Source organism: Pocillopora verrucosa, chromosome 5 (genome assembly GCF_036669915.1).
Source record: "Pocillopora verrucosa isolate sample1 chromosome 5, ASM3666991v2, whole genome shotgun sequence".
NCBI classification, from domain to species: Eukaryota; Metazoa; Cnidaria; class Anthozoa; order Scleractinia; family Pocilloporidae; genus Pocillopora; species Pocillopora verrucosa.
In genome coordinates this window covers 15,383,735-15,406,002 of record NC_089316.1, presented here as the reverse complement: position 1 = coordinate 15,406,002, position 22,268 = coordinate 15,383,735, and the positions used below count along the sequence as shown (strand labels likewise).

The 22,268-nt window shown below is 37.9% G+C and overlaps 1 protein-coding gene across 1 annotated transcript; it reads left to right on the top strand.

The window, feature by feature from the left end:
- Positions 1-2,378: 2,378 nt before the first annotated feature.
- Positions 2,379-2,966, top strand: LOC136280734 (pancreatic secretory granule membrane major glycoprotein GP2-like). The gene is made up of 2 exons (XM_066166413.1): positions 2,379-2,427; positions 2,584-2,966. The coding sequence occupies exons 1-2, from the start codon at positions 2,379-2,381 to the stop codon at positions 2,964-2,966; spliced, it is 432 nt and encodes a 143-aa protein (XP_066022510.1).
- Positions 2,967-22,268: the final 19,302 nt, after the last annotated feature.

Below are 22,268 nucleotides of genomic sequence, written 5' to 3'. Positions count from 1 at the left end.
GCGAGAACGGAAACTCGTCACGATTTCCTGGTACACGGAGATCTACTTCGAGCGAGCTTATACGGACGTCAAGGATAAGACAATCTTTGGTTCCACAGTACTTTTATTCTAGGTCAGGCCAACAAGCGACATGACCTCTAGCATACTCTAGTTTGTAATCATCAAAGCTGTACAAGGTACTTGCTTAAGAAGTAACTGGTGCGAAGTGCTATTGTTACACAAATCGCAATATTTGAATAAGGACACAAAGGAGCGGAAAAAAGTCTCTTTGAAGTTAAACGAAAACTACTTAATTATTCCATCTGTTTCTACGACGGAAAGAATCTCAAAATTAAAAAGACGGATGCAATAAACTTTAGGCCATTAAAGTAGGAAACCTAGGTGCGAATTTACAGCTCTGGTATAGAAAACAATACCTATCTTAATTGCAGTAGCGCAGCTCAGGAAATAAAAAACGAAAAAGCAATTAAAAGTTTCTGCTTATTTATACAAGATTGGTTTGGAAACCATTGCATGAAAAGAAATTAGATTTGCGCGTTTAAACTCAGCTGCTATCTACCATGAAAACCAATGTTTCCAGAAAGACCATTAACACTTATATTTACCTAAAAAACCCATGTACTAGATGACAAAAGTGCCGACAAGCAGGTGCATAGTAAAAGCGAGTAATCGATAAAAATCCATTCTAAAAGCCACTGTGGTTTTTGTACATTTTTTGATTTATTGAAATGAAAGTACTTGAAATGGTTAAATGTGAAAGTTTACGAATAAATATGTTCTGAATAACACACACGGGAAAATCAGTAAATTTTCCCGTAACAAAATAATGTTGAATGAATGGCTATTCTTGTTCGGCCATGTTACAAATCGCGTTAGTTTTTATTGCCTTTAGTTTGCTCAGAAACGTACTTGGAAAAAACATTGGGGATAAAGAAAGATAGATTTGATTTTTTACATCATATTTGTGGACCTGATGTGCATTGTTTTTGTCCACCAGGAGAGTAAATAATTTTTTTGATGATGCATAACTGTTCTGCAAATTGAATAATATTGATGATGTCTCATTTAAACAGAATAGTCTGATTGGTTAAAATCGATGTTGACCGCAGTTCCGATTTTCTCACTCACGTAAAATACACTCACAGTGTATTTTCTTACAACGCGAACTTTTGATTGGTTTATTTGTTGTCAGATGCGCGATTTGATTGGCTATCAAGAAACACTGTCGTCCAGAGCATGTATTGAGAAAATATTTATCAGCCATGTTATAAACAAACAACATTTACCTTCCTCTGTAACGTTATTGGAGAGATATGCTTATAATATACAGGGTACTTTTTCCCGCGTTTACATTTCCTCATTTAAACACTCGAGGCCAGGAAATTTCTTGAAAGTTATGCAAACCCTTGACTGCGTATCGGGTTCGCATAACTTTAACCAACCTCCTTTCGTGTTTAGACGGGAGTAGGTAAACATGGAAAAAAAGGTTCTCTATTGCTTCAGCAGTAATCGGCTCCGACACAGTTTTCCAGGCATATCTGCTCAGTTCGAAAAAAAAACTTACTTCACTACAATTCCACTACGACACAGAAATCTTTTTCACAGTCAAATAATTCTAGCCCTGGGAAATTTTACGGGAGAACTTATTAACAAGTTTGATTGCAGGGCTGTATGAAAGGTGATCACTGAGTGATCGCGCCATAGTCACGCATTGAAATTCGTCGAATATGGTAACTTTTAAGGGATTTTGTATTGAGGTTGTATGACAAACTCGGCTATTTTGTACTCATTCAGTAAATAGAGAATATATACTTGGGTGTGCTTTGATAAAGAATTTCTCTTCGAATGTTCAACTTGTTATCTAGTGAGCGAGAGTAGCGAACGAGTAAGGTATCGAGCAAGAGAATATAAACTGTTATAATCTCTCGGTATCGTGATAAACACGAGAAGAGAAGTTCCATATCTGCAAGCGATCCTCTTTTATTTTGTTTATCACGTAAACACAATAGGCCTTTACTGGGAAGAAAAGTCGACTTTTTAAAAAATGAAATTATAGGTTTCACATCCGCAAAAAAAAGTCGTATAGCGCGTCGGCGATAAAGCTCAAGATGAAAAAAGCGTTCAACCATTACAGAAACAGACAATGGGCGTAGCTTTCTTTTCACAAAATTCTCAGTTATTGACTTTTTCCTTACCAACCAAAGAAATATTTTCATGTTCACGGCCGAAATCGGCCAGTGGCGAATCTTCCAGTTGTTGATTTTCGTTCTCAGCCACGAGAAATATTTTGTTTTACTTCCCTAAGTGACATTGTCTGTTAGAAATACGAATTTTTCTTCTTTTTTTTTTTGGCAGCCATAATTCGACAAAATCTCGACATGCGACCCTGGATTGACCTGACACAGCTGATTTTGATATTAAACACATGTAAAAAATTATCATAATACTATACGCGTTTTTAGCAAGAATTTCCTGGCGGGAAATCGTTTTAAACCACTGCAGTTTATATGATAGCTTCTTTCCTTAAGCTCTCTTATAACGAAATATATAAAACATCGCATTAACCGAAATTCAACTTTTTAGCCGATCCGTGCTATAATTACAGAAACCTGAGCGATGCGGACAGAAAGAGCACTTACATCACACCCCAAAACGAAGAGAAATGTGACGACGAATCCTCAACCATAATATTCGGGGAATGGTATCGTTTCGTGGGAGATGCAGGAACAAAAATGCCAACCCAGTGCGTACCGGATTTTAGATGTGGTGCGGCTTCCTCAGGCTGGCTGAAAGGTGGTCACCCTACATTGGCAGATGGTGAGGTTTCCTCCAAGGTCTGCTTTATCAGAGGTGGAGATTGTTGCAAGAAATCAAGGGACATAAAAGTAAAAGACTGCGGATCCTACTTTATTTACAAACTACAAAAGGTACCTGCTTGTGATCTGCGCTACTGTGGCACAGACTGAATGCCATAAGCAAGTCATTCTGCAAAGTGAAAGGATTCACAAATCGATTTATTGGCACATGTACATTAATGTATAACAGCGACTTAAATAATTTCACATTTCCATGAAATGTCAACAACTCTGGGCATTAGTGAGCTTCCAAATGATCTTAATATCATCTCTATTCCAATGGAAGAGCCTCACTGAGTAAGTTTTAAGCACAACTTTGAGCATTGTACTTTGCTTATTGCTAAACGTTTAGAACTCTTGATGTTTACTCAGGTCGTTAGCGGAAACTAAAGCAGCTTTTAGTACCCACGCCCTCTCTACATGTAGTTGTTATTCTGTCTAAAAGACCTCCACGATGGGTCACGGCAGTCCGTGATTATATGCAAATTGTTTATGATGTTCAGTCATGCTTTAATTAGCATCATCATTTAGGTGTGATGTTCATAGAGAATGTAAATAATTTCTAGAATTCTTAATCACTGCAGGCCGTGACATTGATACTAAAACCTTCTGATGACATAGCATGGAAAACTAGAACATTCTATTTGGTTATGTAATTATGAAGTATTTCTACCACGATAGTTGTGTTGTAAAAATAGCCGATCCGTGTTATGAAACAGAGTAAAATACATTGTGATTGTGTATAAGGACTAAGCTAGGAGTAGTACTTCTTTTGTCGCAAAAGACCGAATAACTAAGAAGCTCTACTTAGAGAGAGGTTGATTTGTTGAGATATCTGCCTCATTTATTGAGACATCAATTACCTTCTGGTATGTTTTGCATATATTGATATTATCCACGTTTGATTGGATAATAACTTAACTTTTTAAATTGAATTAAATTTCAACGAATTTCTGAGAGAAACAGGTTCGTTGACCAATTGTCCTTTTGGCCAATTATTTGGTAGGAAAGATCTTTTCAAGAAATCTCACAGAATTGGTATCTCAGAGACAAAATTAAACGATACAATTGACTTGTTATCAACGTATCCCGGGTAATGATAAACTATCAGACTTAAAAAACGTTAAAAACATTTTTATCACAAGTACGTATTTTAAAATCAAGACTTAAATGTGTAGCCGATCCGTATTATGAAACAAAGTGATGACAAAAGAAATACCACAGACGATGCACCGCTAAATGGTCCAGTGTTCCGTGACACACAACTCTCCGAGGGATGGTACCGTTTCGTGACAGCTGTAGGAACTAGAACTCCAACAACCTGCGTGGATAGTTATAAATGTGGTAAAGCCAACCTGCGCTGTTCAACCCTTTGACTCCCAGAGGCGATTAACCTGTTACTTCTCCCTACAAAATCCATTCATTATTCAGGTGATGAGAAAGAGGCTCTACCAAAATATTGCTCAGTACTGTGATATACTTCAAAGATTGTGTATTTTGGGGAGATTTTGAAGCAAGAGTGAGTCTTTGATGTCAGTAGAGAGTTAAGTTATGGTCTCTAGTGGGCTAAAGGAAGCTTAAAGGACAATTAATGTATCGCCTATAGCAGTGGCTCCTGAGAAAGAATCATTACAAGTTGTTTAATAAAATAGTTTAAATTGTAGGAGTATAGTATTCCTTAATCATACCTGAACAGGTGAATCTCGCAGGAAAGCGTGTTGGGTGAAATGTGTGAGCAAGATACAAGCCTTTCTAACAAAAACAAACCAACACCAGAAAGAGGTCCGAAATGACGACCATTTGAAATCTGATTTAAGAACCTTTTCGAGCTTATTTGTGTGTATGTGACCGGTAACAGAGAAGGTGTGATCTAATACTCTGGTTGCTTTTGTTATAACTGACACTGAGCCTAAGACAATTAGCACGTCTAAGTAATCAGACGTTTACGTGTCTCTGTCGCACTTATCAGTCTACATGACTTTCCCAAAGGCCAAACCCTCTTATCGTCTGCTATTCAAATTCTCTACATGTAACCAGTTTAAGGTTACATGAGACAATGAATTCTCACTTTTCAGATGTCAGTAAAACAAAACCGATTCCACTGTTCCTTCGGGTGAATGATCAATAATCTTCGGAGGGAGTTGATTTTTTGAGATACCTGTCTCCTTTTTTGATACATCAGTCCCCTTCCGGCACTTTTTAAATATAGTAAATATTATCTAGCTTTGATTGGCTTTTTAAAGGAGCTTTCATCTTGAATTTATCAAGATGAATTTCTGAGCAAAACAGGTTCGTTGATCAATTCTCCCTTTAGGGCCAGTTCACATGGAGGTGGAGGACCCCAGGTAGGTAAGGTAACCCGCCTAGGTGAGGTAAGGTAACCCGCATGACCATAAAATTTCTTATTTTATTTCGATCACGTTTACATGATAGGTGGGGTGACCCGCCTGGGTGGGTTGCCCGGTCTGCCAGGTAGAGTAGCCCGGTCAGCCGGGGTGACAATTTGCCATGTAAACGTGTCAAGGTGGGTTAACCCGCCTAACCGGGGTCGCGTTCATGGCAAGAAGCTCAAAAGCGAAACATGTATGTTTTAAAACTCTGTTAATTTCCATGCCGTCTCACGGCAGAAATCACCAGAAACAACAACGGACACGCAAAAGTGTAAAATGTTCACATTTCGGAATATTTAGCGATGTAAATCGACCATTTTGGTTTTCCAAACTATTCCGTATGACTTATTAAGTCAACGGCTCCTAGCGAAACCAAACACCGCGTAACACAACGCGTGACGCTTTCATGAATAAATACATATGTGTCCGAAAATTAATCTTTCGTCTTTTTCGAGATGTGAGCTTGGGACGCCTCTGCTCAAACTCCTTAATTGCAAGCGCAACAACAACCTCAAGAAACCTCACCCCAGCACCCTGGGGTTGTAAGATTGCATGTAAACGCGTTTTATTTTTCGACCACGGCTAGGCGGGTTACCTCACCTACCTGGGGTCCCCCACCTCCATGTAAAACAGGCCCTTAGTCAATTATTTGATAGGAAAGATCTTTTCAAGAAATCTCAAACAACTGGTATCTCTGAGACAAAATTAAACGATGCAAGTAACTTGTTATCAACATGTCCCGGGCAATAATAAACTATCAGACTTAGAAAACGTCTAAAACATTAATTCTTAATTGCAATAATTACAATTATTTTAAAATTAATACTTAAATTTGTAGTCGATCCGTGTTATGAAACAGGGTGACGAAAAAAGAAATACCTTTGACGACACACCGCTAAATGGTCCAGTGTTCCGTGACACACAACTCTCCGAGGACTGGTACCGTTTCGTGACAGCTGTAGGAACTAGAACTCCAACAACCTGCGTGGATAGTTATAAATGTAGTAAAGCCAACCCAGGATGGTTAACCCTTTGACTCCTAGAGGCGATTAACCTGTTACTTCTCCCAACAAAATCCATTCATTATCTAGGAAATAGGTAATGAGAATACCCACAATTATCAGGAAAAAGTTGTTTCCCTGATTTAACATTAAACCCTCTAAGCTAATTCATAAGGAAATGTGAAGCACCTTGAAGGGAGAATTAACAATCAGATCTTTGGGGTTAAAGAGTTAAGTGGTGCTAATCCCGCAATGGAAGATGGGGAAGTTGACAGGAAGGTCTGCTTTACACACAAAAGTATAGGCTGTTGCTACCGATCAGATTAAAGTATAAACTATCAATCCTACCATATCTACAAAACTTTTTCAGCCACTATGTACTTGTGATCTGCGCCACTGTGGTACAGACTGACTTTGAGGAATATAACTCCACGTGAAAAGAGGACTCATGAATCGCTATCTAGATAGACGCCTATCACGAAATAAACAAATTTTATTTCTCATCGTAATCATTACTTCCATTATTTTAAGTTTGGTGACCACCCTATAATGTGAAATGGTGAAGTCCCAAGGTTGATCCGCTTTGGCACGATTAAAACATTTGACAAGTGTTACTAGACGATTTACGAAAAACATCATGGCATGGCATCTAGAACCGTAGAATATTTCTTTTAAATGTAAATTTCCAGCGCTGACCTTTACAAATTTGGCAGCGACGTCTTCGGCTTTTGTTTGTTTCCCTTAGTTTTGTTTTATTTTTTTAAGGTACGTCTATGAACGAGTCTATGTAGCCGTTCAGACATCTTTGCGAGAAGAACCACGCGTAAATATGTGACTGATAAACATATCACTCTCGCCTCCACTGACTTAATCCTCCATAATCTTTGAGCTGAGGAAGATCTACGTGCATCTATAACCCAAAATAATTAATGATAATAATGGGTTTCCGACTCATAGCATTTTAAGAGGCGCGCAATCAGAGTGAAAGGTTTGAACAAATCAAAAAGTTCGTATTTGATTAACACAATTATGGCTGAGTTTAGATGTTTTCACGATTCAAGTTACCTGGCGCTCGTTTACACTTGACATTTTAAGGGAACTATTGATCTTCTCTTCTTTAGCTAGCGGTTACAACAAAGTTAAGCTGCTGTGCTGCAGGACCTACATTCCAAGCCATCAAAAGTGAGCGAAAACGTTTCATTCACGCGTAAAAAGCTTTGAACAGAGTCAAGGAGGCTTAACAGCCAACAAAAAGAAAACATTTATTTACTTCAAGTAACACTCTTGTATGAATAAAGACTGCTATTGATTCTCTAAAATAGACGCCGAAATAATAGTTCAAATGAAAGACCAGATCTTTGTTTTGTGGAAGATAACTTTTTTTCATAAGTTTAGAGAAATGAACTAACGGTGAAGTAATTGACGTTGCTTCTGATTTTCTTTTCATCAGCAAAGGCAATTGATAATCTCGAACTACTGAAGGTTGATAAAGTTATCAGAATTTGGAAATAAAGTATATGAATAGGAATTCTGTGTCCACAAATAAAATGACGTTCTCATCTTAGTAACAGGGCATCAACAACAGCATGGAACTTTTTTCTCGATTTAAACTTGACGTGCGGAGAATAAGCTTTAAACCTGCTCCTTTTTCAGACACCTCATTAATTTCTCCAAGCCACATCCTTTATTCCATGTCCACCGGCTTCAGTGACGGCAAAGGAAGGGTAAAAAAAATAATATTTTGATCCTCTGGGAATAACCTTTACACCTGTTCCTTTAGTCGATCATCATGTGGTCAAAAATGTTTGAAACCTAGAGGCGCAATAATAACTCCGTTCACAATTATCTCAGTAGCGGAATATTTCGCATGCTGTTCAATCGATCGAGCTTATATTAATTGACACATTTTCAATGAGTTTTATTTACCTTAATCAGATCGAGTGCCGCCTAAGCTACATTCTGAGCCTATCGCAGCCCTACAAAGCACAAAGTCGCAAAGAAAATCCACATCTCCTTAATGTGTGATTAGAACTTTTTGCATACAAAAGAAGTAAATTGGGATAAAAATCTTTTCAGAAGTCATCAGCGATTATCCTACGCAGCCGCTCAATTTAGTCTTTACCATGGCTTCTTCCAGAAAATTTTACTTCTTGGTCGCCCTGTTGTCTTTATTGATAATCAAAGTTGCGTGTGAAGAAGGTGAGTTATACTCTCATTTCCTCCGAGCTGACATAAAATAATTACAGTTCAACTAAGTCAGACGCACATTCAATTTCATATTCGTTATTTTCAGTTTTTCCCATAGATATAAAGGTTATATAGCTAACTAGACTTGAAACCATCCAGCCTAAACTTATTTATCAAAATTCTAAGATAATTGTTGGAAAAATTTTTATGTCACATGAACGATCAGCCTAAGGCCGACGTGTTGATTTTTGTTTAATAATGACAACACATTTTTTTCTGTTTGGTGTTGTTAAAACAACCCAAATTCTAAGTTGCCAATCGCAGCCCACGCATAAAAAATGCAGGTCTTCCTACTGTATGATTAAAATTAAAACGGACTCCCGGTTATTTCTGTTACAATGCAAGGACTGGAGAAACTAGTGGGTGACAAAACTCCCTGCTATCGAGAGGCAACAAGACTCTTCATCGGTCTTCTCTTCTTCTTCTTGTTTTTACGCTAATCACCCTGAGGGAGTCTCTCTCTCTCTCTCTCTCTACGAGTAGTTAAGAAAAAGTTTAAAGTTTAGGGCAAGTGTGGAATTTATGTCTCATCCACATGAATTGAACTAACTAGTGAGATCAATAACTCAAGGATATCAAAAAGCCCTCGCAGCCAAAACAAAAAAATTCAGATATTTTAACTCAGACTGGCTTCTTAGAATAAAAATCAATTTTAGAATGTTGTTATACAACTCGTAAGTTTTATTACTCCATTGGCTTTGCTCAATCCCTCAAAAACGAAACTGGTTCTTTACCTGTCTAGACTAAACCGTAAATGGTACTAATCAAATCCGATTCAATTTCCAAAAGATTTCTGTCGCAAGATGGAATTTACATCTTCTCTTGCTTTCCCTGGCAAACGGTTCATAAACCACTTGATACGAACCGTAGAATCCCCTGTGCAAGACTTCTACTCAGCTCTATGCTACATGGAACCCAACTGCGTCAGTTATAACGAATTAGTGACCAGCGGATCTTCAGTGATCACAAAATGCGAACTAAATAATTCCACACACAACGTACATCCTCAGGATCTCAAGTCTTGGACAAACTACATATATAAAGGAACAATGGTGAGTACATTCTTATCTGTGCTTTTCGTTTATCCTGGGTTTGGTGATTTTTTAATAACATTACTTGTCATTTGGTAGATTAGTATATAAAGTTGGCTCAACCTTGGGTTATTTAGCTCGTAAATGTTCGATGTTAAGTTGATTCGCTGACATGTTGTTTGGCTGGCTGCGCAATGTTTGTTTCCAATTGGTTTGTATGGTTGATTTTTTGCCTGGCTGGGTGGTCAGTTGATCTGATCTCATGTGACGTTTCAGTTTTCATTTTATAGTACCATTACAACTTACCACTTCGATTGGCATATATCTGCTTTTAAACCTTGTTTTCACATTAGAACACTTGTGGACAGACTCCATGCCAACATAATGGCACTTGCCAGACAGGATTTACAGACAAAGGTTACAGATGCCTTTGCCCGCCTGAATACAAGGGCACCAATTGCGAGGAAAGAAACGGTAGATAAAAAAACATTTTTTATTTGGTGAAATACTTTAATGAAAAACTCTAACTGACCCTTTAAGTTATCTATCGATGAATCCAACTGTTAGTCCTATTCTGCCAACCACTCTTCCGTCTGCTCCTCCAGATGTCTGAATCCCCTTTTGTCCATCCTGCTTTCCTATCCATCTGTCTGACTAAGCGGCTGGCTGTCCTGCCGTGTGTTCTTTTTACCTAACTCACATTCTTTTGTTCAAAATCAATTCATCACACATGTGCTGGTTCTTTTCCCAACAGTAAGATGGATACAGATGACGCCATCTACAGTTTGCTTTGGAGCAAGAGATGATTCGTATGGTTTCTTTAGAACTTCCAAAGCCGGTAACATCATTACATTCAAATTAACCTACAGATCTGGTTACGTCACCTGTGATGCACGAAAGTCAAGTTTTCACTCCAAATGGGGATGCCTTTGGAACCGTCTCATTCCCAACCAAATGGCCACGTTGATAACTGACAAAAACCGTAATCTTCTTCTCCCAAAGAGTAATTTCCTATCAGATTATCGGGACTGCAAATTTTACAGCCTGCCTTGGGCCACAACCGAATCGCCACAACTGCTTTTTGATAATTTGTCTACCCCTCTGACGGTGGAGACGAACCAAGAATTCCAAATCTGGTACAGCGAGGACTTGTTCAAATGGGGTTATGGCGATAATGGGTACGAAAAAACGTGCGTTGCAGTGTATGGTTTGTATGTTTGAGTAGTCGCCAAAATTAGAAAGTACATTGAAGAAGAAAATTGTTGTTCACGCATTTATTACTTCAATATTAGATAGCTGCAACTCACTACTATATGGTCTACCTCAGCGTCTGCTTACAAGATTGCAATCCGTTTAAAATAGTGCAGCTCGAATTGTTGCACGTACTAGGAAATTTGATCACATGACCCCTATCCTAAAGGAGATCCACTGGCTTCCTGTCCGTCACTGTATTGTTTATATAATTCTTTCACTGATCTACAAAGCTATCAATGGAGCAGTGCCCGGCTACATATGCGACTTTCTTAATTATTGCACCTCTAAAGGGACACTAAGGTCCTCTGTTCAATACCCTCTGGCAACCCCGAAAGCGAGACTAAAGACTTGCGGAGAGAGAACGTTTCCTGTGGCGGCACCAGGACTATGAAACTCGATCCCACTTGGAATAAGATCTAGTTCTTCAATTGACAGTTTTAAAAGACGTTTAAAAACGTATCTTTTTGAACAAGGTCGTAACCCTGTTTATTTTTTTTTTGATGATAAATATGTTTAATTATCTTATAATTTTTAAATTAGTCTATTCGTATACATATATATATATTTTTTTTTTCCTTTTCTCCCTTTCTTTTGGTTTTTCAATAATCTTAATGTAGAACACCATGGACAATTAGTGAATTTGGCGCTGTATAAATCTGTTTATTACTTTCATTTATAAAAATCTTCGACTTGATCAAGCGATGTGAATACATGTAATTATGACACTTGGAAAAAATTCTCTCCATTAGTGACGTTCCTCTCTTCGATTTAAGGATGAACCAAAACAATGCTTGTCCTGGTGAAGACCTGGCTTGGCAGCGAGAATTCATAAAAATGACTTGTGTGATTTTACGATATGCACCCTGGGTATATAGAGATGAAATAAAAGGACTTGAATATATGCTGGTCTATTTTCATTTTCCCCTTGAACCTTTTCATACAATGGTTGGCTTCCCGGTTTATGGAATATTTGAGACTGAAACTAGCGAGTTATAAATTCCAATTCTACTTCTATATTCCTCTGGAGAATATCTCAATGTGGTATCAGTTCTGCGAGCATTCGCCCTTTTTAAATTTTAACGATCAGATTTTCTGCCCCTAACACTTGCTGGAAAACAAAAATTACATTGATTTCAGAGAGTACTTTGTCATTTCCGTCGTACTCGTTGGTTTTCCATGGACTGCATAAATATTTTCATATCCACAACTAATTAAATGATACTCAGCGGAAAGTAAGGGAGGTAATTAGGTAATTTAGCATTATCAACTGAGTTGATAAGGTAAATTCGCCACCATAGAGAGTTTAAGGTTGACGTTTCGAGCGTAAGTACTTCGTTATTTGCTCTGACGAAGGGCCAACGCTCTAAAAGTCAGTTGTAAGACTCCTTACGGTAGCCAATTTAAGATATCAACTCAGTTGATAATACTAAATTACCCTGTTATACTATACCACCAACACAGCACCACAGTTTCTTTAGAAACTTTCCCCCTCTGATAAAAGAAGAAGTTGAGTTTCTCCTCCATAAAACACCTTATGCCTAAACCTTTTGAGCTAAGTTATTTAGAACACACCAACAGGGTAACGCGTAGAATAGGAAAGATGGTAAGTTTAAAGAAATAGAGAAAGATGTTTTTTTTCGTCTTGTCGCGAGCGTGGGACAAAGAAAAAAATCCGAGTTCCCATGAGAAATCGAACCTCAAACTTTCGGATTCCGCGCTCCGATGCTCTACCATTGAGACACAGAGACTCTTTGTTGGGCGAGGTCCATTACGAAGTTCATATATGATAAGCGTCCTGCATACTGCTACTATTAGGGTAGCAAAGGTTAACAAATAAGGTAACAATAGGTTAACAATAGTGCAACAAATAGTCTCTTTAATAAATTGCTTTCATCAAGAAAAAATAATGGTCTCATTATTTCCCCTTGTTTTTAATCTTAAGTTCAAGTGTTACAGGAAAAGAAGTGACCAATTTTTGCGAGTCACGTGTCATGAGTAAATTTTCGTTAGAAAATTTCGCGGGAAATTTGTCACTGGTAAATTGAAAAAAAGCTGTGCGCAACGGAAATCGTCGCGATAAAATCTGCTATTAATCTTATACCTGAAAATTGAAAAAGGGAAGGGGGAAAGAGAAGTCAGCTGGGAAGAGCTGAGTAGAAGGCAAAGGGCAAACAGCATTGAGGGCCTCTGGCCACGGCGAGGATGGACTGAATTATGGTAAATAGATAGATAGCAACACAGAATTAACGCCAACATATTTCTTTCTTTTAAACTAACAGAGTATTCGACAAAAACTTGTTCCCGAACTGACGGACGAAAGGTCTTGAATCCACACTGTCCTCAACGAACATAATGGATTGGGCAGTGCACGATTTTTTGTTCACTTTCTGTTATTCAATATCCTTTCCTATCCAGTTTAATAACTCAAACATTTGAACAATAAATGAATGACATTGTAGCACAACGTCTTTCACATATCAATTTCAGATAGTGCACGATTGTCGTTCAACCCTTCGCATATGTTGCAATCAAATCGTTTTTCTTTGTCTTCAGGTATGCTAATAGATGACAGAGCAGTTTTGATGGCCCTTCCACAATATTATAGATCATAACGCCACATTAATTTGTTTTGAATGTCTTTTAAGGGCTTCGAGTACATTTTCCACGAAAAAATGTAAGTGATCGCAGTTATTGCTGAAAACCGCGTAGGATCCTATGAAGCACTTTTCATGGCTCACGAATTGAATTGGGTGAAAGGGGCGTTTTCTAAAAGCACAACTTACTCGGCCAATTGCATACAGAGCCAGCGATCCAAAAATTTGAATCACAGATGAAAATTTAAGCACAACAGATATAAGCGTTATGTTCCATTGCCACGCGCTCTGAGTAAGGAAACCAGACCAGATTTCCTGATTTCCCAATTCATGTACCTTTCGGTTACGTCGTCGTCGAATCTTCGGGACTAAAAGTACACCGGTACTTTCTTTTTCCTTTTAGTCGACGACCGGTAACGCATTTTAAAGGCTTAGCAAAATTAAACTGCAAATGAGATAATCCTTGATAAAGTCATTTTTTTTCTAAAGAAGGATGGTAAAAGTAAACGAGAACAGGTTAAAATGGCTTTCTTAAATACGTTTACACCGAGGGAGGATGCGTCTGCTATTCACTCGTCATCCTTTGGTAGGAATGAATGAAAAATACGCTAGATGTAATTTTGATCTCCTAAATTTTGAAAGTTTTAGGTCAAAACGTCCAATAGAAGTTATAAACGTTCAGGTGTCTGTTATCCTAAGAATATGGAATGATATTCCTTAGAGACCTAATTCCTTTTATTGGGCAAAGCGGAAAACAACTATTTGCGTCAGAAATGGTTTGATGCTGCTCTGGAATTTTTTTGCATGTTTCATTTTCGTACCTTGTGTTGACTTGCTTGACGTTTGGTAAACGTGATTGGAAAACTGCCAATCATTTTCCATCGTTCGATTCATTTATGAGTGCAATCTTATTTCATATATTGCTCATACAGAAAGAAGTAACAAATAAACTAAGTAAGGAAAACAGCCACGTTCACCATCTACCCATAATTGGAACTCATTTTTGTGAAATAGAATGGTGTTTTAACGTAGATTTTTAAGCGTATCCTACTCAGAAAGTTGGATACAAGATGGAAAACGCAAACAGCCTCGACAACTACGAATCATGTCAGTTAAAAAAATCCTACATTCCAACTCTCTTCTCTCAATAACATGTACGTATTACAATCTAACGTTAAGTTCCATTGTAGTTTGATGTTTTTTCATCGAACGTTGGTAGATTTTTACCACTCTTAACCATCTCAGAGAAATTTGTTTTATACTAGAACATTGCTGGAGTATGAAAGAGTATTTTAAGAGTCCCTGAACAAAAGTTGAAACTCTGAAGTGGGATCAGCTATCATTAAGAAGAAGAAAGCAGAAAGCTATAATGATGTTTAAATCCCTCAACGGGTTAGCCCCAGTGTACTTGGATGATTTATTCAGTGAGCAACACAGACTCTGACTTTCGTAATTATTTCCGTAAGTTAAACTTACCCAAGCCGCGTACTGACTATTTGAAACGTAGCTTTGGCTATAGCGGTGCCTTATTGTGGAATTCTCTTCCTGAGAATATTAGGGCAATTAGATCAATTGGGAAGTTTAAGCAGGAAATCAACCGCGCACTTGAAACATTCGATTCCCACTCGACAATCTTGTAAATCAGTTTTTATAGTTATTTTAATTTTTACAAATGATTGTAATTAAAATACTATTAGTGTAACTGAAGATTCTTAACCGAGTTTAAATAAAGATTTACTACTACTACTAATTTTGGTCTGAAATCATACTTGTGATTTCAAATCGAATGAGCGCTGCGCGCTCATTCGATTTTGAAATCACGCGTATGATTTCAGCCCAAATTACACCACTCAGTTCAATTACCATTATTTATTCTCATCACTTGTCACTTGTCAATGAGAAACTCGGCCATTTTGTCCTCATTAAATATAGACGAGAGTAATACACAGATGCGTGTTGATATGGAATTTCTCTTCGAGTGTTCAACTCGCTATCTCATGAGTGAGAGCAGCAAACGAGTAAGGTATCGAGCAAGAGAATATAGACTTAATTATAATCTCTTAGTATCGAGTTGAACATGAGAAGAGAAGGTCCATAACTGCAAGCAAACATATATTATTTTGTTTATCATATAAACACAAAAGGCCTTTACTGAGAAGAAAAGTCGACTTTCATAAAGAATAAAATTATAGGTTCTACAATCCGCCAGAAAAAAGTATACCGAGGAAGGCTACCAGGGCTGATCTTTGACGACTGATATCCGACTACAGTTTGGAATGGTTTCTAGAGAGAGACTCCACTGCAGTGGAAGTTTTGGTTTAGTCTAAAGTAACAATTAATTTGTCACAATGACAACTAACTTGATGCTTTTTCGCCTCGCAAGAGTTTAAAAACTAATATATATCTCGCTCGTGTAACTACAACCGTTGCATAATTATTCTTTTCTCTCCCTTTTTTTTTTTAGATATTGATGAATGCCAAAAAAATACTCACGATTGTCACCTGAACGCTACTTGTCAAAAAACAAATGGATCCTTTTTCTGCACCTGTTTCTTTAGATTTAACGGAAATGGACGGAACTGCACAGGTAAAGGCCTTTAGATTGTAATTGCCCCGTTATGACTTTAACAAATTTAGTTTGCTTGTGTTTGTTTTTTGAATTGTTTGTTTAATTTGCACGTTCCTTCTTTATTTGTTTGTTTGTTTTGATAAAGTAATTACTCTTGCCTTAATATTTTTCACCAATGGAAGAAAATAAAATCCTTCCTCCCACTGGAAAGCAAGATGAATAAATCACTCAACGTTCAAAATAAGGAGAGTTATATATGCATCATACTCCCAGAAGCCTTTGATGTCTCAGATATTGACCAATGTGCTAGAAATCTTTTTTGCCATGCGAATGCTAACTGTACCAACACCATTGGATCACATGTATGTACATGCCACACTGGATACACTGCAGATGGACAAACTTGCTTCGGTGATTTTAATAAGTTTCCTTCAATGTCCAGAAAAGTCCTTTATGACCGGAGAAGAGCAATTTTCATTGCTGCTCTTTCTATACATACAATCCCAGCTATTCGAAGCGGGAAGTAATCTGAAACGTCCTACAGAACATTCAATTGTGGGTTGTGACGTTCTGCACTTGATCCCTATCAGACATCGACGAGTGTTCAAAACTGAATATCTGCGATGAGCACGCCTCCTGCAGTAATACCCAGGGCCCATACAGTTGCGCCTGTAATTCTAGATACAATGAGGGTGGTTTGAATTGTAAAGGTTAGTCTTGCCTTACACATTTTTAGAGATGGTACTGGCTGAACTCGCTGTAAATAATGTTGACTGAATAGCTATCCTTGTTTGGCCATGTAAAAAATCACGTTAGTTTTTAGTGCCTTTAAATTGCCTGGAAACGTCCTTCAGCGCACCTTTAGGGAAAAAGAAACATAGATTTGATTTTTTATATCATATTTGTAGACTTGATGTGCATTGTTTTTGTCCACCAAGAGACAAAATAATGATCCCCATTATTTTTTATTGATGATACATAACTGTTCTGTAAATTGAATTACTATGAGGCTGTGTCTCGAAAGGATTGAAAGCAATCAAACAGAATAACCTGATTGGTTAAATCAATGTTGCCCGCGGTCAAGACTTTCCATTTTGACCTATTAAGGTGAAAAAAAAAAGTTATCTCAATCTTTTTAAAATCTTTCTTTAAATGTTCCCTACATATGGTTATTTCGAAAAATACAATAAGAAAGACAGGTCATCATGCTTGTTTGAGAGAAATGACGGACCAGACTTACCCCATTTATGCTCTATTAGCAAATTTCCACGCGCCTCATTTCATGATACATTTTTTGGTAGCTGGAAGCAAAGGTTATGAAAGCAAAAATTTAAAAAAAAAAACTTGAAAGTTACAAAGTCTCGAATGTAAGGAACAAGTATGGTAGTTCTGCCTAAGAAGTTGAAACCTTTTTTCATTAATTCTGCAGGAAAAAAAGTATGGGGGCAGGCAGCAACCTCCATTTTATAATATGAAATTCAGAAGTTACTAATTAACTACAGTTTAACTACAGTTTTAACTACAGTTTAACCATTTCACCTCGATATTTCAATATCCTGAATAGGTCTTTCTGAAGAGATGATCTGATCAAAACTTCATAGTTTTCTATAATATTGTGAAAGAGTTTTGTTTCTTTAAAGATGCTTACCACATTTGTCCTAAATTTGACTAGGTGGCCCTAGTAGTATAGTAGTTCCATTCCCACAGTGCTGGCACTCGCCACGAGTTTCAACTTTACTTTTTTAACGCGAATTCTGATTGGTTTATTTGTTGTGAGATGTGCGATTTGATTGGCTATTAGGAAACACTATCGTCCAGAGCATGTATTGAGAAAACAGATATCAATCAAGTTATAAATAAACAACATTTACCTTCTTCCGTAATGTTATTGGAGAGATATGCTTAGCTCGATGGCTTTACATTGATCAACAACCTTTTCTGTGGTCAGCAGGCTGTATGAAAACCGATCCTTAAGCGATCGAGCCACGGAGACGCATTGAAATTCGTTGAATATGGTAACTTTTTAGGGGTTTTGCGTTGAGGCTTTAGGACAAACTCGGCCATTATAAATATATATAAACTGTTATATATTGTATTTCATCTGGTATGAGTTGAAGACGAAAAGAGAAGTTCTAGACCTGCAAGCAACCACGTATTATATTTGTTTATCATATAAATTGAGTAGGCCTTTACTGAGAAGAAAAGTCGACCTTTTTTGGAGAATGAAATTATAAGTTACACAATCCACAAATAAAAGGTCTTAAAGCGCGTCTGAGATAGGGCTCATGATGGAAAAATGCGTTGAACAATTACAGAAAAAGACAATGGGCGTAACTTTCTTTTCACAAAACCAGTTATTGACTTTTTCCTTATCGACAAAAGATACATTTTTATGCACACAGCCAAAATCGGCCCATGGCAAATCTTCCAGTTGTCGATTTTCGTTCTCAGCCGCGAGAAATGCCATTACCCAGGTCAAGTACGTTATTTTCGGTTTTATTTTTGTGTTTCGTTTACTTCTGCTTCTAGGAAATTTTGAGCGACATTGTCTGTTTGATATACGAATTGTTTATTAGAGCCAAGCGACAAGCGACCCTGGATTGAGAACGGCCAACGCTTTGCCATTCATTTTTAAACCTGACACAGCTGATTGATGATATCAAACTTATTTTTTAAAAAAAGTTATTGTAATATTGTAAGCGTATTGTTACGGTTTTTATCAGGGCGAGAAATCCATCTAAAACACCGCAGTTTATACAATAATTTTTTTCCTTAAGCTTCCTTATAAAGAAATACATAAAACATCGCATTAACCGAAATTCAACTTTTTAGCCGATCCGTGCCATAATTACAGAAACCTTAGTGATGCTGACAGAAAGAGCACTCACAACACATCCCACGGTGGAGAAAAATGTGACGACCACTCCTCATCCATAACATTCGGGGAATGGTATCGTTTCGTGGGAGATGCAAGAACAAAAATACCAACCCAGCGCGTACCGGAGTGGAAATGTGGTGCAGCCTTATCAGGCTGGCTAAAAGGTGATCACCCCACATTGGCAGATCGTGAGGTTTCCTCCAAGGTCTGCTTTACCAGAGGTGGAAATTGCTGCAGTACATCAATTAAAATTTGTGGGAAAGACTGGGGATCCTACTTTATTTACAAATTACTAAAGCAACCTACTTGTGATTCGCACTACTGTGGCACAGACTGAATAAACAAAACCTGGGCGATGCTGACAGAAAGAGCACTTACAACACACCCTATGGTGGAGAAAAATGTGACGACGATTCCTCATCCATAGTATTCAGGAAATGCCAACCCAGTGCGTACCGGATAATAGATGTGGTGCGATCTTCTCAGGCTGGCTATACGGTGGTCACCACACATTGGTGAGGTTTCCTTCAATGTCTGCTTTACCGGAGGTCAAAATTGTTGCAAGAACTCAATTAACATACGTGTGAAAGAATGCGGATCCTACTTTATATACAACCTCCAAAATTAAAGGTACCTGGTTGTTTTCTTCGCTATTGTGGCACAGACAGAATGCTATAAGCAAGTTATTTTGCACAGTGAAAGGATTCACAAATCGAGTCATTGGCACATGTACTATAATGCATGACAGGGACTTTAAAAGTTTCACATGATCCACTTTTTATGATTAGTGTTAAACAGTCAGTAGTTGGAACACAAGAGTACCTTTGGACCGTGTACTTTGATCTTCCATGAGTACTCCTGAGAAGTTTTTACTGAAGGTATGAGTCAGTAATAAAGACTGACGCTTCTATAACCTCAGCGAAATCATCATCAGAGTCGACTGAACAATTGTTTTTAACCCGCGTATTAGAATAGACTCCCTCTTCTCCCCCCCCCCCCCCCCCCCCCAAGCAAAGGTCTACAACTATGGGCATTAGTTAGCTTCCAAATAATATTAACAATTATCATCTCTATCTATTCCTATCGAAGAGCTTCACTAAGTAAGTCTTAAGCAGAACTTTGAGCTTTGCATTTCGCTTATTACAAAACATTTTGAACCCTTAATGTTTACTCAGGTCGTTAGTCCAAAGGAGAGTGTTAGCTTATCTGCCATAGCAGAAACTAAAGCAACTGTTAATACCTATGCCTTCTCTGCATGTAGTTGTTATTCTGTCTAAAAGCCTTCCACGATGAGTCACGGCGGTCCGTGACTATACGCAATTTGTTTACTATGTTCGCTTATCCTTTCGTTAGCATCATCATGTACAAGGATTTTAAAATCGTGTTAGGTGTGTTGTGGATAGACTGTACATAGTTTCTAGAATTCTTAGTCACTGTGACATTGGTACTCAAACTTTCTAATGACATAGGATGGGAAACTACAACATTCTATTTAACAAATAGAGAAGCCTTGACTGTGCTCTGTTCTGTTATAAAGCACGCAGGAAGCGGCTAGAGCACGAAAGAAGTGTAAGGAGAAACACGAGACGTAGTCGAGTGTTTCTTCCCACTTCTTAAGTAATATAAAGAATCCGTTAAATTACCCAAGCATTACTTTCAATTTTCAAAACAAACTTTATTTCCAAAGCGAACAACAGTGTCGTCAGCATGCTCTATACTCTCATAAAGCACGCTACAATAAGCCAATTAGAATCCCTGTTAGAATCGTTCAAATAATCTGATTGGCTGTACAAGACTAAAGCTGTCAAAAGTGTCAAAACATCAAAGTTCAAAAACCATCAAAGTTCAAAAACCATCAAAGTTCACATTCTACGATAGTTTACAAACTAAAACAGTTCGGCAAGTCGAATTTAACACTTTTGCCTGAAGTTTTTAAGTCTCTAATACAGAATCTTGAAGTGAAATGTTCAGTGAACTTCAGCCGAATTATGGCTCATAAAAACACGCGAGTTTTTTCACATGACATGGTAGAAAACAAACTGTTCAAGGCGAGTGTTTTTTAAATGAACGACAGCCGAATTCACCGGAACATGAAGATCGCTTGTGATGACAGCGCCGCAAAACTCGGCTGCAGTGACTGATGTGACTTTCCACTCATCGTATCGAAAAGGATATCAGAGCAAGCTCTTATTTTTTCACTCGAAGGGTGGCCGATTTAGTTTCTGAGGCTTGCTTTACTGTGATGACCGCAGATCGCCATGATGAGCGAGCCGCGATGAACTTCAGCATGATCATATTCGCTCAGACACCGTCATGATTAGTATGAATTTTAACAATTATGCCAGTTTGGTTAAATTTGTCATCATTTCTGTTTTATTCTGTTTTGTTTTTGAACACTGAACTTTATATACTATACGAGTTTTAGCTGTGTTTGATTTTTATTACCGTGGCGTAAGTTTGCTATCTAACTGAGCGTGAAAATCTTTAAAACTCGGAATGTTTATTTTGTTTTTCCTTTGAGGATTTTCGTATCTGCTCACGTTTAAAAAACGTAAATTACGGCGCCAGGTATATTTGCAAATCTTTGTTTGATTCTTCTGTTGCTACTTGCCGGCTCGCTTCAGTTCCGAAATTTCACCAGCAATTATCAGAAAAAAGCTAAAAAGAAGTCCCGGAAAAGCTCGAACATAGTACAATTGGCAGATGGCGTGACAGCTTTAGCTCAGCTCTATGCTCTATACTCTCATAGAGCACGCTCTTTCAACCAATGACAGCGCGCGTTATATCCGAACTTTATTATAACAGGTTATATAATTATGATCTATTTCTTCCACAATAGCTGTGTTGTAAGCTTCAAATTCCGGAATGTTGTAAAATTAACAATTGGTTGATACGTCAGCGTGCGTTCATCGAGATATGAAGGACGCGGGAAGTTGGAGAGCACGAAAGATGCGTAAAAAAGTCTAGTCAGGGATGGTGCGATTCCTTCAGCCACTCCCTTAAAGAGTTTTGGTGGTGCTGTCACATCCCACCCGTACGACTTTCTTACATTGAGATTTTTAAGAGCACACTGCACTTCCTCTTTGTTAAATTCTTTGAAATCAAATTTATTCCCCTTGTAACTGCTTTTAATAGCCTTGACACTACTGTGGTTCCTATGATCATTCTCGGTTAGGCTGGTGATATGGTTGCCTCCTATATTCGCTGCCACCGTATTAAAATGGCCTGCTAGGAGTTCAGCCACCACAGTTTGGTCTTTCTCGACCTCGCCATCTTCAGATTTCAAACATATAGCATTAGTGTCTTTTGTCTTTGTACTGATGAATGGCCTGAATGTGTTAAAAAACTCGCTGGGCTTAGATTTCAGCTCTTCCGATTTTCTATACCAGTAGGCCTTTATTGCCTTTCTACGTTCCCGTGTTGCAATGTTCCTGTATTTTCGTTTGAGC

Coding starts and splice junctions, on each gene's coding strand:
- LOC136280734 (XM_066166413.1), top strand. CDS start 2,379: ATGCGACCCTGGATTGACCTGACACAGCTGATTTTGATATTAAACACA. Junction 2,428..2,583: donor GATTTTGATATTAAACACAT/GTAAAAAATTAT, acceptor TCAACTTTTTAG/CCGATCCGTGCTATAATTAC.